This window comes from Branchiostoma lanceolatum, chromosome 10, assembly GCF_035083965.1.
Source record: "Branchiostoma lanceolatum isolate klBraLanc5 chromosome 10, klBraLanc5.hap2, whole genome shotgun sequence".
Lineage (NCBI taxonomy): Eukaryota > Metazoa > Chordata > Leptocardii > Amphioxiformes > Branchiostomatidae > Branchiostoma > Branchiostoma lanceolatum.
In genome coordinates this window covers 12,950,534-12,968,604 of record NC_089731.1, presented here as the reverse complement: position 1 = coordinate 12,968,604, position 18,071 = coordinate 12,950,534, and the positions used below count along the sequence as shown (strand labels likewise).

The following is an 18,071-nucleotide window of genomic DNA, read 5'->3' as shown; positions in this document are numbered from 1 at the left end:
GTAACACCTGTAGCATAACATTTATGTGACCTAGACATCCATCTACTAATTTTCTGTGACTGAATGCATGATGGTTTCAGATGTCTGGGGTTGGTTGCTGTTTGTAACATCAAGCTAAGTATTCAGAAACAAAAGCAAGGAAAGAAGCTTTTTTAATTATACCATTTCATATCAGTTACCAAGAGATGAAAAACACTCTTAAGGCACTCACCCAAGAAGATGCTTAGCGGCTGTGTGAAGAGGAAGCCGTTCTGGAACACACAATGCATGCATATGTGAGCCATATATGCACTCATGCATACCGCCGTCCATGTACAACCTGCTGGAGCCTTCAATAGAGTCTAATCTTGTATCTGGTATCCTGTATCCTGTAGGAACGTTCACAGATAGGCAAAAACTATATTTTCTATGTGTAGGTAATAAGTGAGTAACCTGCATGTTAAAATGGACCGCATTATTGATAGACTGTTACGAAACTTACGTCGTATAAAAAGACTTAAATAGGACACGACCGCACAGGTAGTTTCCGCCAGGTAAACTTATCCTCGGTCTTCACCCCGCCCCGCCCCTTTCCCTTCGCGCGAAAATTTGACCTTTGACATGAAAGCATCAAACTAACATACCCCAAACCTACCTATTAAGATATAGCTTTTCATTATCTGAGACCAAAGATACAAGCACTGTACTGTACACGTATATTTTAGTACCCAAATAAGCATTTTCATGTTGTATGGCAGAAGATAGGAGCAGCTGTATTTTTCCTTTTTTTTTGTATTTTGTTTGGATGCGGTATAATATTTCCCGCCAAATCTCGAAACCCGGAAGTAACCAAGACCATAAAACGTGTTCTGCAAATCTCGATCATAGAAAGGTGATCTGCCAAAATGCCAGAGCAATATGTTTCATTTTTTTAGAAGATTATCACCGTCTAGAGTGTCAGAGCTAATGCCATGTTGGTGCCACGTAAAAATCAAGCAAAGGTAAGTTAAGTTATATTTTAGCTCAAATAACTCTTCCCCCCCCTCCCCCAGCTCGTCCTCTGATCACCAATTTATCTCTAGATAAACCAGAGAGTATGTATTATCATGAAGCAAACTAAACATTTAAGAGTTGGCAGAACATTGTTGAGTGATTGTGCAGGAAAAGCATTTGGAAAAGTGTCAGTACACTTTGTTGTCTTTTATTAACAGATTGTCTGCGTTAAGCAAAAATCGGAGTAAATCTTTACTTCCAAGCATCATCAGGTAATATCTATTGTCTATTTAGGTAATGTCAGTCTGTACTTTAACCATAAACTACCAACTAACTTCAAGGAACTACACATAAACACTTAGTAATGCATATATGTTATCTATATATGTACCATTGGATGCCATACTTTGTACCTTGTACAATTGTTGTGCAATAAAGTTTGATATTATTATATATGCAAACTTTTGAAACATATATCAGATCAAGAGGACTCCTACAGGCCGAAATAATCTACTCTATATATATATTTATTCTATATATACACATTCAACAGCCAATTGTTGTCATTAAATCCTGCTATCCTCAAATTCAGTACAATGATTACAACTCTTACATACCATGCTGTCATTACATGTTATTGACTATATTGAGCTGAACCAACGAGGTTAGAATTAACCTAAACCTTGAAGTTAGAGGTTAGAATAAACCGCCTTGGCTGAACATAATTGCTAACAAACATAATACAAATTTTTAAAACTTTATCATGCATTACCATTACAAACAATGAAAGAATAGCAATAAATAAAATATGTATGTATATGTTGACAGCAAATATGAAATGAGATGGTTAGAGTACTGTAGTACTCCTTTTTTTACAAGTTTACAATAGTTGCATGTACAAATGTACATTTTCCAGTGAATGAGAAGCAAACAGCAAGTTTCAAAGCATTCAGACTTGTTTCTTCAAAAGGATTTCCAATCAATGTGAATGTAACTTACAAGACAGCATATATGAAGAGACTTGAATTTCTTTAAAATTTATGAAATGGATAAATGCCAAGCATTATGACAAAATCAAAATATCTGTATCACTTCTATTACATGGTATTCTTATCCCCAATTTGAACACCACCACTATTACCTTTTACTGTTGTCACAGTGCTAGTGCTACTATCATTGGTGCTTTTGTCAACATTCACGGTATTGTTGCTTCCAACAGGTACAACTCCACAGTCTTGAACATTGATACTATTGTCATGGACTATCTTACTCTGGTCATGCACAGTAGTGTTTTTTGTGTTGTTAATGATCTGACTGTTGGTAGTGACTGTAATGTTAATCTGGAGAGGGTTGGCATCAGAAGCTGAAGAGTGCTGTTCTTGCTCTTGCCCTTTAAGGAAATACAAGACATATTTCACATGTTATTACAATTTGCATCCCAATTCTATAATAAGTAACCCACCAACAACAAGCCATCATGTACTAGTATATGCACAGATGGCACATGTATACAGTCTGCATACTATGTAGATATACTACTAGTAAGTGAACTGAATTGAATGCATGAACCTGCGATCATGCAAATTTTCCAATTAACCGCTGGCCAGTTACTGGTGAATGAAATTCAGTCATACATAAACATTCAGAACAAATGTTTTAATTGCCTTGAGAATCATGTTCTAAAGTATTTTCCATGCTGAATATTTTTAAGGTAATTTATGTCATGAAAAAGGAAGTTGTCATAAGTAGGAACATCTACAAGGTATTTAAAAAGTAACATGCCATCTATAGCATTGTTACTCAATGCAATATACTGTTGATCTTAGCATGTCACCTTCATTCTGGTTTGTTGCTGGGACTAGCAGACTAGTTGGGGCTTCAAGTGCAGGATGGGGAACTGGCCACTGTCCTCTTAGGTGTTTACAAGCTGTTTCTCCTGTGCCATTATGATCTTCCTATGAAAGAAGAATGATATAGGATGCATTATATCACAGTCAGCCAGAAAACTAGTCTAGAGTTCTATAGCAAATAGTTTGGAATCATAGCACTTCCAAGGGAGTCGAAGGAACCACCAAGTATTTAGTGATTGCATAATAACAGGTTCATTTAAATCAGGAAAGAGGGGCGCTGCGCCCTCTTGTTCAGCCCAGCGCCCCCTTGCCAAATTCAGATTTTAGCTTAATATCCAGCATACAGCCTTCCTTCAGCGATCGATTCTTCCATGAATACATAGACTTTGCTCCTTCGCCTGTGTGTGCTCCCTCTTATTCAATTTTTCTAGAAAAAGCCCTGATTTAATAATATTAGTCTTGATGTCTAATGCATGTAACTACAAGACTTAGTATGTATGTGTATAAACCATATTATATAAACATGCATATTCTTTACCATCTGTTATACTACATGTATATGAATTTGACATTGTGAACAAAAAATGAATAAATAGGCTAAAAAGATACTGTAATTTATAATACTCACATGTGTGATAGCACCTGTTTCCTCATTATTGGCAACTGGCATATATGCAGGATTTCTGTGGTAGGCTACTCTGGGCTCACATGCACCTGTAAACAAAAGAGCACTAGACTTTGAATGCCATGCTAATGCTATACCCAGGGTCAAAATATTATCAGAGCATGATATGGAAAACAGTACTGAGTCATATATTTGCAAGATACACAGACATTTACTTGCTGATATTGTATGATCCAATTTTAGAAGTGCATGTCATGGACAAAACAACAGTATAGAATTATCTAAAAAACATCTAGAATTGTCTTCAGTAATGTTTTCAGTTATTTTGAAGTTGATAAAACACCCAACAGGAATAACATAGCACGGACGTACGTTTCTTTGTTCCACACTGGAGGTAACCGCGGTGATGTGCTGTATACACTGCAATGCATACCACGATGATGATGAACAATAGGATGCTAATTACAGTACTAAGAGTCGGGATGGTGTGGCTGAGGCCTCCATGGTCCACATGCTTCTTGCCGCTGGTTGTTGCATGCCCCACGTTTCCATCTGACATGGTCTGATGTCCTGACCCTGTTTTATTTCACAAAAACAACAAAGAGAAGAGTTTAAGAGGGCCGTAATTATAGCTTTTAACTTGTTATTGAAAAAACATGTGTGCTAAGCATGACTTAGCGTTATATGATACATTCTTTTCTTCAAGATAACTTCATGTCCTGCAGAAAAAACAAGGTCACATACCAGGGGGCCCAAAATCGACCTTGAACTTCGGCTTCACAACACCTGCCCACATACCAAATATCATCATAATCCATCAAGAGGTTCCTGAGTTATGCTGACTATAGTAGTGCGGAAACACAAACAGACAAACAAACAAACACACACACAGACTCACCCAAAACTATATCTCCATTTTTCATGGAGATAACAAACACAGTTATGACTATTTCAAATTGTACCACTTGAATATGCACAGCTATTTGCATTCCACTGGATGACCTCAAAAATGCTGCCTCTCAGACCTCATGTTTTGACGTGTAACAAAATGATAGAATTTATTATTACCCACCTGATACCGTGTCCTTCACACTTGTCCCAGATACAGTGGCATACATATTGCTAGTAGGGGTTGGTGATATACGGGTTGTCTCAGTACTAGATCTAGACATTGTGGAGGGTAGACTGTCATAGCCACACACTGCATCTCGGTCTATTGTTCCTGGTATTATCTGCGTCTGTCCCAAACTTTTACAGCTAAAAGGTATATAAAAAGGAAGAAATTGTGTGATTGTGTACATTGTAGTATTGTTGCATGTTGTATTACAGTAAGTTGAGATCTTAAAGTTGTACTGTACTTTATACCAGGAACACCAAGTCCTGGCATGAAAAGAGAAGGAAATACTTGACACTGGCAAACAGTTTGCTTACTTTTCATATTGATTTTGTAGATTATGTATAATATCAATCAAAATTAATTGATGGTGAGATTGAGAATTATTTTATTGCTTGAGGGGTAATGGCAAAGACACAATCATGGACTATAGATTTTTACTAATTTTAGTGCAGTAAAGATTTGAACACCTAAGTATGTTTGCATTAGAAACAGTAAACCTGTAAGTGCAACATTCAGTACAATATACTGTACTAGAAAAAAAATTAATACATTTTGTTATGTTACAACATGTTTAACAGCAAACCTGGGTTGATGGTCAATCTTGACTTTCTAATTTTATTTTAAATTTTTGAATCCTCAATTAGTCTTTCGTAGGAAAATTGTATTAAGTTATGAATTTGTTTTTTCTCTGCTGGTCAGAGTGAGCAATGTGAATTTGAGCCAGTTGCCCGTAGTTTTAGATTCTGTAGCACAAATTAGTCTACTGTGAACTTACTCAGTCCAGTCTTGGCATTTCTGGGTTCTGGAGCCTTGGTCAGAAAATGTGCCCACAGCACAAGGAGCACACTTTGTGTCAGACCTTCTTGTACCTGTGTATAAAAAATTGACAGAACAACTTCAACAAGATAGCAATGTTAGAGACACAGATACTGACATCCAGTTATACTTTTATCATTAATCCAGGGATTGAAGATAATATTTCAATTCAATCTAATAGTATACAACCATGTCCAGCCAGGTATTCCATTTTCGTTCACTGATGAAAGATGTCAGATGGACATCAGAAACGTCTGGTATTTCTCAATGTTTTAATCCAGTTGCATAGATTTAATTGAAATATTATGATCCAATTATAGTTTTATCATTTGCACAATTTCCGTACTTAGAGCTGGATCAAAATACTGCCAAGATATTAATGTTTCATTGGTCAATGTGACTCGGTATGCTACTGTAGTAGACGCATTTTCAGGAGCCTTCATTAACCTGGAAAGCAAATTATACTGAAATTCCACACACAGAAATTTACTTTCAAGATTAACCTACCTCTTTCAACTACTCCTTCCCCAGGTTGACACTCCTGGTGCCTGTTGCACATGTCAGCAGTCTGGCCCAAAACCAGGGGTGGCTCCAAGAAGAACCCATCCTTACAGCGGCACTTCCTGTTCTGGTTAGGCAGACAGGGCCTTTTTTCCTCAACGCCATGGTCCTCAGAGCAGTGCTCACAAACAAAGCACTCTTCTACGTAGTTCTCGAACTCCGTGTATGTTCCCCGTGGACATTGCAAACACTGAGTGGGGTGGCTAGCATCACAGTCCTGGACTTTGTGATACCCTGAGGAACATACAATCATGTACATGATGAACATTAAGTGTTGGTTACATAATTTCCTAACTGTAACTCTACACAATTCATGCAAGTCAAAAGAAGAGGGGCCAGACACTGTTAGCATCAGTACTGAACATCATGAAAAATATTAGATAATATATATTTAACAGTAGGAGGGATTTCATTGTGCTCCACATTTTGCAGGTTAAAAATTTCATTTCCTTATCAGTAATATCCTAGAATCATTTCCAACACTGATAGATATCACTTCAAGTGTTGTTAAGATACCTTTTTGACATTTGATACAGCAATGTCCGTCAACCAGGTAGTGTTGATCATCACACCCTACTGCAGCAGCTCCCTAAATGTGACCAGAGTTTAGACATCAAATTTCAATCTTTACCTTAATCATCGATTTTGTTACATTCAACATTTTACCTTAATTAATAGCACCACAGGACAGTGACAAAATGCTCACATACTGGTATCAAAAAGCCTAGACGACACATACAAATGTATGACACCAAGCCTCACTCAATTATGCCTTATTGAATTATCAACTTAAGGTGACTTAAAGTATGAATCTATGATACACAAGTATAACACTGGTATTGAAAAGGTTCCATCAACAATTAATCTTATTACTAAATAAACACAGAAATACTTATAACGTCACCTATTACTATACAGATCGGCCTTAAGGTGTATTCCTGAAATAAGTAGCTTTGAAGGTAAGTAATATATGTATATTGAGATTGAAATTTTCACTCCTTCACCAGGCAGTGTAACAATTGAAAAATTTGAAGCTTAACTCTTGTATGATTTGTCTTTTGATATATGGAGCCATTTAGAGTAGCAGTGAAATGTGTATTTAAAAAAAATTATGGCTCCTGGTGGCAAATATGCAGATGTTGGCACATCAATTGGCACACCAAATCCATCTGTGTGTGTTTTGTCCTTGCCAAGTACCCTTTAAATTTATATCTCTTCATTGTTTAAATCCTATAAAAACATCACAAACACAAAAGCAAAATAAAACTTTAGAGTTTACCGTTTGTATCCTGGCAAGCATGGTTAAGTGGAAAAGACACAAATACATGTATCACTGTTAGTCTGCTAGGAGCAATGCAATATAACTGGCTTAATTTAAGTTTGGTTGCAAGCATGCAATTACGTACACTATATGGAGCCAATTTACTGACAAAGGATTGAACAATAATTGCACTTTGACTAATCAACTATAAAGTTTTAAAAGAGTTAACGTTACAGGAACAGTTGGAAAGCATAATATTACTATAGTATATAACAGTACCTGTCAAGTATTTCTAAATTTACTTTCCCCCTTATTGACTTATTCAACAGGTGTAGGTTCCCATGACTGTAATAACTGTAAACTTGATAGGTGTATTTACCCATGTTCAAAAGAACATTAGATTGGATTCCAGGTCAATGAGCAAGCCAGTTAAATACAAACGAAAGTAGAGGAATTCCTTTATGTTAAATGGAACACATTTTTGAGCATAATATACAATGTAGTTCTGCTGGAACATGAAAATAGCTCTATGAATGTGTTAAGACAGGCAAGGCAGAAATGCAAATTGGTAACTACAAAAAAGGTGTTTAACATACCTGGAGGCCTACCGGAATCAGCAATGAAAGTAGTAGCCATTTTTTCAGTTGCATATTAGACCCATTTAGCCCCAAGAAAGGTTAGAAACTCCTTAGATTTCAACCTGCGTCACACCATTCTTTTAAAATGTCTGAACATGTCACTTCTGGGGACTTCCAGATATCATGGGACCTGTTTACATTTACGTCATGGGGTATTGTCATAGCCCTAAGGCTAGCGAGGTATTTGCTTTAAGATACGTTGTAGGTTCAAACGTTTCTGGTGCACAATCGAATGTCAGGAAATAGGTCAAAAATTGTTGTCTGAAACAAAAATTTTGATATTAATCTCCTTGTTGATTATATAGAGTTGCTTCTAATGACTTAAGAACAATTCCTTTCATGACCTTTGAACTTGAATGTGAGTGACTGAATGTGCAGCTATTCAAGCTTCTGGGGTGTGGTGGAGGTAAACAAAGCTTGAACATGAGACCCCAGGCTGGAGGGCCTTTGACAGCATGCTGTCTGACCTTTCGGAATTAAACAAAGAGAGCAGGGACATGTTATTAACTCAACAGGTGTTCTTAGTGACCGTATATCAATGTGTCAGTTTAGTCTGTCAAGAAACTTACAAATGATGAGACATTTACTGCATGAGGGCACCTGTTGCAATCGGTGGGTTTGGACAAGTGTAATTTCATACACAATGTACATTTTACACAGGCCCAGTGCATTCTGTTATAGTCTATATTGTTTGATGTCCATGCAACCCAAATCTCAGCCTATTTACCTTTAGTACACAATGTAGCTGTAAATTTGATACTGTAATTCACAAATAGACATACATTTGTATGGTAGCCTTATACATCTATCATACTATTTGACCAAACCTTTGTGGCACTATCAAGTTTTTGCCTGCTTTCAATGAAATTCATCTGAAAGATGTCCAATGTTATAAATAAGACTCACTGAGCATAAGACATGTTTTAAGTTCCATGAAAAACATGAACTTCATTCAAACACTTTATTTCCACATCTCACAGTGTACAAGAAAGTAATAAAGGCAATCGGTATATGGAATGGTATTGTCTAAATCTAAATGACTAACGTAACATAACCTAATTACGTGCAGGAGTAGTTTACGTCCGGTTTGGGTCATGTCCACATGTCACGGTGTATTATGCCAAAGCCTGTTCTCATGAGAAACAAAGAACGTCATAAGTATATATATATGATCCTCAGCCATCTATCTCTTTTATACAAAACATTTAAAAGGGTTTACATCCAGCGACATAACAGAATAAACTCCTGAACCAGTAACAACAAGTTGCACGGAAGCGTCATGCATGACGCATTTCATATGTAATTCGACACCGCGTATTCCTTCATGTTTTTCTAACTTACACGATAGCTAGTTTCTTTTAAAAGTAGCTGACGTTAAACCTTTCTTTGATATGCAGACTATCCATGGTGATTCGAGGTGTGAAACTCTTGCCAGTTTTAGGAAGGTTTGATACAACCTAGCGACCCCCGCTCAGATGATACATTTTTGTACGGCATAACATCATTGCCATGCGTTTATCACGTGAACGCCACGTGCTGCCGATTTCGGGGAAATTCACAATACAAAAATTGTTTTGTTCCATCGCGTCAGGCAAGCGGAGGGACAAACATAGTGACTTTACTGTCATTTGTCTGTAGACTACTTTCGACAGTTACTGTGCGTTTTTTTCCGGTCTATGTTCTTCAAGGCTTAGCTTAGCACTAGAAGGGAAAATACTGATCATGAGGTGGACGATAAAGGGTAAGCCTAGCACAATTCTACACCATACAAATGTATACCCCAGTATAAATACATGCTCGCACGGCGTTAAACAGGCGGAGAAAAACTTACAGACCTTGCATTTTCTTGTCAGAAGAGCTGATATTTCTACCCATGGGTTAAACATTTGGCTCTGTCCGCGCGGTTTTAGGATAAATAACGTTTTGAATAAATCGGACGTAAACTGGTCATGTTACGTTACTAGTAGTAGACTATCAACTTATTTTCTTGGAGACTATATATAATGTATACATATTCTAGGAGAAAAAGACTTGACCAAGTAGCTTCTAACATTTTCGAAATGACTCATAAAGGTAACATGGCCCCTATCTCCAGGGTGCAAGCATGATAAACTTAAAGCAGCACATAATATGCAACTCGTCCATGAAGATAATTCAACAAAATTGAAGGCACTAGTACTAGTACCATGTTTCATATCCTATACCTACTTGATTAAGTTTTTTTACTAAGATTTTTCAAATTCCTCTTATAACAGTTGCAAGTTGAATATTCAACATACTGTACCTGTATCTGTACACCCAAGGCACGTTCCTTAATATACACAGTATTTATGGACATATGCCATCCCAATAAATGACAAGGGGTTTTATATACATTTTGGATTATTGTGTTGTCATACAAATGTTGTCCAGAATTCGATCCACAAGAATACAGTTCTACCTCTATACATGATACATCTGTACATACCATACTGCATTATCAACACTCCTGAAACATAAAACTTATTACAGTATACAGTATAAACATTGTAACTTATCTCATTTGCACAAACATGTTCATATTAGAATTAGTCACACTTAAATAACTTGGACTTATTTGCTTGCTCAAAGACTTCTGAATCTGTGAGGCTGAGTTATCAACCTGAACTACATCATTACATTTTAAGATGACTTGTAATTACATTGTGTATCTGGCCATTTTTTTCATCATAGCTTTTGAGAAGAGTCTTCTTGTAGTTTAAAAAAAAGACTGAGCATTTGGCCAATGCCTTAATCAATGCTCTCTACATTGTGTCTTGACTGTGTTGCTGATTTTCAGAAGATACTAATATTAATAGCAAGGTTCTAATATTCAGTGACACAGAATGTGTATTGCATTATATACAAATAAAATATATTTGAAACATTGTTCATGTGGCTCATTGCAACATACAAAATGCTAGATTTGCACAATTAGCTTTTACTATTTTGCATCAAAGACTGGTCAAATCTGTTGAAATCAGAATACACAAAATTGCTTACATGATCAATAAAGGTGTATATTTTTCAAAGGTTACTGTTAGGTGTATCATGCTTCATACTGGTTTTGATAGATAATATTATAAGACATTCAAGTTATCGAGAGACATTGTTGAAACAAAAAATTCATGATACATGTAAGCTGCCAGCAATATTAATTATAGTTAGTGGTGGCTTCCGAAAAACTGCAACATCATACACATTTACATACAAACAACATATACTTATTATAAATCTTTTTTTATGTTGGCATCTTATTGTTACATGTAGGATTGATAAATACATATGCTATGACATTTCCGTTACCATTTACAATTGCATGGATGAGTTCAAAGTCGGAAGAAGGTAGTAGTCTACAAATGACATAGAAAAATATGCTGTAAATTCAGCTGGTTTGAATGCAAGTTGACTGATCGTAATGTCTTGCCTCATACAGATTTTAATATCATCCATTGACATAACTTTTAAATCTTGACTCCTGTGGCTAATTACATGTAGCAGCTTTCTTTGGAATCTAAAGCTTCTACTCTCCCTGTGTAAGTTGTACTCTGTACTCTACTTCAGCCTGTGTCAATAGTTCACAAAGTGTCCGCAGGGTCACAGCTCTTTTTCGTTGATTTCGTTTCCACAAGTTTAGCATGTCAAAGATCTGCATGTTTCTGTTCCTTGGGTTGTTGGCTCTAAAAGTGTCCAGGTCTGCACTTGTAATGCCCAGAACCTGTATACCAGCAGCCTCCCAGTCTGGTCCGATTGTCTTTGCAAGTTTGACGAGGTCTGCTTCTGTGATGGGGATGTCTGGAACTTCACTGGGCATGGATGCTTCTGAAGAACAGTGTTTTTATTTTAAAGTCATGTTTCTTTATCATGGTTACTGCAATTTAACCACATTTTAACATAAATGATGTCCACTGCTATCATTGCCTCCTCCTCAACAAAGGATAAGGTAGCTACTGTACCTTTTACAATGTCAACTTACACAATATGACAAAATGATTCAAATTTATATTTAACAAAATGATAAAAGTACAAATCTAATGCCTTCCACATCAAATGAATGAGATAAAGATGATCATTCTAAGAATACTTTTGTTTTACTTGTAGTTAAGACAGCATCACTGTCTTGAAAAAAAGGATGATACCTTGAGGCCGTTCTTCCAAAGCTGCAGATATCTGTGGAGAGTGGTCATCCTCATTTGTGATCAGGTTTGCTGCTTCATAGACTTGCCCAGAATGAACTGCATCACTGTTGTTGTCTGATGTACCACTGTCCCCCACTCCATCTGCCCCCTGAAACACAGTATACAAATTATATATATACAATGATGATGATGATGGCTGTTTCTTCGCTTCCAAAGATCACTTTTAACATATAATTTTCTAGCCAGGTGCACATGGATTTCAATGTTGTTGTATAGATGCTACTGTCACATATTGATGTAAATTAGATTACATTATCCATAACTATATAATATGCTCTCACTTTCTCACAGTTTTTAAACTCAACTGATCTAACAGCCATCTGGCATAGCACAACACAATTTACAGTCAGATTACCTGTGAAGGTGCACCAATGGTAACAACTTCATTTCTGTTGTTGCAGTGCACGGCAGGAACATCTAAAAAGTGAAATGCCTTTATTATTTTTTACTGATTGAGCACAAAATCTACATGTAGAGATCAATAGAAAAAGGCAATGTTCATCTAATTGAACAATCAGTTATTTGCTGCTGCTCTTTTCCTTTAGGCTTAGAAAACTGCAGATAAGACATTCAATGTGGTCTGACTGATAATGATATAACCAAGGCTTCACTGCAAATGTCTTCACATTATCAGTTGGTAGATGTAAAGACATCTGTATGAATTGTATAACTTCTATCAGCCACCTGTGCCATCTGCTATTGGGGTTTGCTATTTTCCAATGCAGCTCAACTGAAAGTTACCTTGTAGTCTCAAATTGTAAATTCTAGCTCAGTTGTTACTTTGACAGAACACTTTTCTCACCTTTTATAGGTTGGGAATTTTCCTTGTGGCACCTCTCAGGACAGAAAATTGCAGCAAGAATGACAACCACCACTAGCACGCATGAAAGGATCACAGTTATCACAAACAGCACAATTTGTAATGATTGTGCACTGCCATGATGTTCTTTATTGTCTCTTGCATCAGGTTGATGTAAAAGAGTTGTTCCCTCTTTGCGTTCTGTTAACGTTCCTGGATAAAATCAAAACAAACAAGATTAAGGCAATGATTAAATCATCAAGTAGAATTGTCTGACTCTTGCTGGTATCAATACTAAGAAGCAAAAAAGGCTCAATATAAAATTCATGTATGGTAAATTTGTAAGTCAATACCATATTAACATGGGAAACCAATTGATACTTTGTGAAAGAATACTAATTCTGTTATTATGACTGACATTAATCTTCTTTCAGCCTAGCGAGAGATAACACATCAAATTTGAATGCTGTCTATCCCTCCTAGTTATTGTGGTGTGATGATGGTGGCATACACTTGTGGTGTATGCACATGTACATGTGGTTCAAGGGACACAAGTACATGACGTTTGCTGTATCTCTATTGAAAATGCACCTATGAAGAAATTAGAATCAAGTAGATATTTCATGGTTCTGCCATTGATGTCTTACCTGTCGTGGTATGCATGTATGAAGCAGGTGTGATTTCAGGCTTTGCCTTTACAATGAATGGGATGAAGTATGACACATTTGTCGTAGAGGTCATAGACTTTTGGTCAGCCTGCCCATGTGCAGAAGCCGTTTTTGTTGGTGTTGTTGTTGATCCCAGGGTGTGTGTGGAGCTGTTATATCTCAATATGCCTTCGTCAGAAGATGGAGATGGGATTGTTTTAGCTTTAGTAAGGAGGGTCTTAATGTTTGGTGTGACTGGCTGTGCTGAACTTGAAGGCATTTTTGACACTGATTGAGTGCTTGATGCTGTTGAAGACATGGGATCTGATGTCGACTGTGGTTTTGACGGTGTGACAGTTGTTAATGCATCGATGGGCTTGGATAAGGGTGGGGAATCTGGTGTTTGTTGCATAGATGACCTTGAGGAAGTGGCAGACATTGACTTGGGTGAGAACACCCAATATGATTGCTGTGGTTTTGACCTCAGTGGCGGGACACTTTTGGTGGTGGTTGCCAGCTTTGGCCCACATACAGCATCACGTTTTGATGTTCCAGGTTCCAATTCTTCCCTACCTAGTAGTGCACAGCTGAAAAAAGACAGCAGTAACATAAAGACAAGAAAACTACAGTAACTATTAATCAATCTAAATCATACATGAATTGTTGAACAGTTTGATGATGATGAGCAACACACATTGTAAATAACCCAGCTTATTTTCAAGTATATATGTCATCATCAGTGTACTAACTTAAAGGTTTTTAACTAGAAATATTTAGAATGTTAGATCTAAACTATAATTAACATGTAAAGAGACATGGACTCAGTTGACAAGACAAGATTATCATGACAGTGAAATTTGGAAACAATACAATACATACTCAGTCCATGGCCTGCACTTCTGCCTTGAAGACCCTCTGTTTGAGAACGTCCCATGTGCACATGGCCTGCACACTGTGTTTGATTGTCGTGTGCCTGTTATGAAAGAAAACTTTAAAACTCCCATTCTTTTACACTATATGCATAGTCATGTACATTTATTCACTCATGCCTACTCAACATGTTTCTTTCCCCGTATAGAACACATGTTAGATTGTTAGGTTTGTGTTTTCGACTTCAATAGATTTTTCTGTTACAGCATATTTTTTCTAACATTCAGTGTACAATGTACAAGAAAGAGGTAAAATTGCATTAATTATGCAGCTGCCTTTACACTTACCCCTTCTATCTACTCCTTCCCCAGGTGGACAGTTCATGTGTTTCAGGCAGACATCCAAGACCCACCCCAGCGGAATGTAGTACCCCTTCTTGCACTGGCACACTCTGTTCTGGTTGTTGCGGCAGGAAGTCTTCGCCTCCTTGTGGGCCCTGGCAGAGCAACTTCTACAACGTCGGCAACGTGGCGCATGATTTGGATGCTCCAAATAATAGCCATATTCACATTTTGCACACTCTGGTCGATGATTGTTGGAGGTGCAATCCTTGACTTTATAGGAACCTGTGCAGGGCATTATAAAGTACACTGTGTTTTGTATTGAATTTTGTTAAAATCATTTGTAAGTTCATTTGAACTGAATAAGGCCAATTAATCCTAGCATTCATTGACAATGTGTACACCTACGGAAAATGTTTTGAAATGTGCTTTTTATCAAAGACTACATGTACAAAATCAGCATTCTATTAGTACAATGTAGCATACATTACTTGGCATACATGTATCATGGCATTTTTGGACAAATTTTGAATAAGTGTCATTCTGGGGAATTGCCATATGCTGTGTCATGATAATATGGAACTTAATTTTCATATCTAACTGTTGCTTATGTCATGCTTCAATACCCATGTACCAAAGAAACGTCTCAACTCATGTGATATGAAAACTATTAGTTGTAGTTTAGATTCTTTAGCTAGTGAACTTCAATACATATCAAGACTTCAAAAAATTGCCTTATCTGTGTATTTTTGCACTTTTTGTAAGCTGTCTATATTTACAGGCAGGGCTTATATGAATATTCATTTCCATGTGTGCGATGAATACACGATCAAAATGCACAGTAGTTTTATATACTGAAAAGGTTGTTATGATTGTAGTATATGCAACGTTACAATGTCAAATATGAACTTATACATATATTAAAGCATAACTTCATCAAAGAAATTTGTTATGAACCTGTGCAACCACACTTATGTGGTTGCACAATTGAAAAATTAAAGCACAAATGTAGACAAGCCTGGTTGATTGTCAGAGTGATAGTCAGAAGTTCCTAAATTCTACATTTTCTACTGTATATCAGTGAAACTAGACAAAGATAAGACCATAGAAATATTGACAATGGTCCTTACCTGGTGGGCAGAGGTTACAGCACCGTCCATTGTAATGATACTGAACTTCTCTTACACAGGTCTGCCTTTGTAGTGCAGCAGCAAAGGGGCACTAAAATTTTAAAGACAGATATTTCATTATTTGTTTGTACATGCCATTACAAAACTAAAATGTCCAATATTTTCATCAGTGTGCAAATATCATTCCCTATATCTGTGCACAATCTTAAGTTGAACAACTTGGTTCCTTGTATTGGATTCAAGGTCATTAACGTTCTATCAGGAGACAATCACCTTTAGAGACATTTTATGACATTAAACCATTGTATTAGCATTGATTATTCAATCAGGTCATTATGAGTAAAGCACCTTCACCACACTGTGAGCGACAACAAGATAATCACCTTTAAAAGAGTGGCTAATAATAATACAATGTCATGTAGTATTCAACTACAGGTAAGCAAGTCTGATTAAAATGTTCAGACTTTTTGTTCTTCATCACACGAAAGCTGCCTAAACCATCATATGCACAAGACAGACATGGGATAAAGGTTCGATAGTTGTACTGGCAATTCACAGGAGTTGCCTAGAAATGCTAATGAAGATTTGAAACAGATGCAAAAGTCCATTTTATTAGATCAAAGCATCGCATTATCATAAATCAATCAATCAATCAGTCAGGTCATTATGAATAAAGCACCTTCACCACACTGTGAGCGACAACAATATTCAACCGTGCATCATAGAACACCACAACACGTACCACGGCACAACACCAAAATTGTGATGTCAAAAAGGTTTTACCTTAAGCTACATTCCAGTTGCTGACGTGAAATAAAGGCAACGGTTCTGCCATTACAAAAGATGCGAGGGCAAGATGGCCGAAATAACTTGTGTGGTAATCGGACCTCCATAATATATTGTTGTAATTTTGTGTCTGTTCGCCCTCCCATCTTTTGTTTTTCTGGAACAGCCTAGGATTTATTAGTACAGAAAAAGCGTCATATGCATGTTCAAACTGTGAATAGACCGTACTGTATATATATGTGAAACGTAGTGCACTGCACAGAATAGAATCAACTTACTCGGACAAACACCTGTCGACTGAACTATCTATATCCATGTGTCTTTTTGGCTCAATACTGTGAATCAAACACAACAATAGAAAAATATTTGATCCTTTGCTATTTCACGGTACAGCACTGCTCAATGGTTGCAATCACAACCAGAAGTAATTACCGTTGTATGCACAGCAGTGATAGCGGATTTTTGCCACACTAAATAAAATACTGCTCCTAGGCTAACTAGCTTCCTTACCAACACGAGTGTCAAGACGACGAAGAAGTAATTGAAGTTCATCTGGAGGATTGTTGTAGCCACGTGAGTCACAAGAGTTGATTAGCTGAAAATTTGCAGAGTTAAAGGGCCTCCAGCTGCACAAAACTACACTCTCTGAATTTCGTACTGCGTCACAAAATCTAACGTTACCTGGACTATTTAATAAAGGGGGCACGGAACATTCGCCGGGGAATCCCCTATCCCAAGATCCTGTGGGCATTACAGGTAACGTTACGTTATATCCGGTGTAAACGACTGAGTACCCAGGTGGTGTAAACCTGGGTCTCGCATCCATCAGAATGACTTGTGAATGAATAGAAGAGTTGAATGTCCTTGGAAAATAACTTCTGTAACGAGACCTTCTGCAGGCCTGGTGGACGAACACTGATAACAGATACACGTGTTCTGTGCGTTAAATCATTTTTACATCCATCCAAGATAAGATCTTCCCCCCAGAATACTGATGGTCCCGCCAGACATTTCCTTAGGCATGTAGTAAGATTAGGAGCCATAGACTGAAGCTACTTTATGCTATCAAAGTTACCTTTATTTCATAGTTTCCCTACTTCTCTCCGCTCAACAATAGAAAACAACAGATTGGCTGCAATCGGGGCAATCGACGCCTTTCTCTCTGCGTGTCAAGGGCGCCACTATGCGGATGACGAAAGAACGGCACATAAGTAAATGTTAGCAATACAATTTTACATTAGATATTTAAGAGCGACCTCTAGCAGTCAATAAACTAAATGCCGCAGGTTGACTAGAGCTTCATTATAAGTGCATATTGATTGGTCAATAAATTCTACAATGACCAATCAGCATGCAACAGTGTTTTGATGTGCGGTAATATTGATAGTATTATCCGTACGTTTATGGAGAAAACCAGTCAGCATCCACATTACCCTTGAGA

At 37.1% G+C, this 18,071-nt stretch overlaps 2 protein-coding genes and 1 long non-coding RNA gene across 4 annotated transcripts; all 3 read right to left on the bottom strand.

Moving 5' to 3' along the window:
- Positions 1-1,148: 1,148 nt before the first annotated feature.
- On the bottom strand, positions 1,149-7,975 carry LOC136443970 (uncharacterized). The gene is made up of 9 exons (XM_066441359.1): positions 7,799-7,975; positions 6,458-6,530; positions 5,888-6,175; positions 5,340-5,433; positions 4,520-4,704; positions 3,820-4,023; positions 3,451-3,536; positions 2,807-2,927; positions 1,149-2,362 (listed from the first exon to the last, which is right to left on the bottom strand). Exons 1-9 carry the CDS (start codon positions 7,850-7,852, stop codon positions 2,070-2,072), a joined length of 1,398 nt encoding a protein of 465 aa, XP_066297456.1. The 5' UTR covers positions 7,853-7,975; the 3' UTR covers positions 1,149-2,069.
- Positions 7,976-8,757: 782 nt separating this feature from the next.
- Positions 8,758-13,184, bottom strand: LOC136442971 (uncharacterized). The gene is made up of 5 exons (XM_066440016.1): positions 13,169-13,184; positions 12,860-13,069; positions 12,413-12,474; positions 11,998-12,145; positions 8,758-11,680 (listed from the first exon to the last, which is right to left on the bottom strand). The coding sequence occupies exons 1-5, from the start codon at positions 13,182-13,184 to the stop codon at positions 11,382-11,384; spliced, it is 735 nt and encodes a 244-aa protein (XP_066296113.1). The 3' UTR covers positions 8,758-11,381.
- Positions 13,185-13,270: 86 nt separating this feature from the next.
- LOC136443932 (uncharacterized) lies at positions 13,271-17,301 on the bottom strand. Of its 2 annotated transcripts, XR_010757209.1 has the most exons (6): positions 17,141-17,301; positions 16,628-16,797; positions 15,845-15,935; positions 14,721-14,999; positions 14,383-14,476; positions 13,271-14,090 (listed from the first exon to the last, which is right to left on the bottom strand). It is a non-coding gene; the product is annotated as an uncharacterized lncRNA (long non-coding RNA). The 2 variants fall into 2 exon arrangements; XR_010757208.1 differs by lacking the exon at positions 17,141-17,301 and having other exon boundaries at positions 16,628-17,095.
- Between the last annotated feature and the right edge of the window lie 770 nt (positions 17,302-18,071).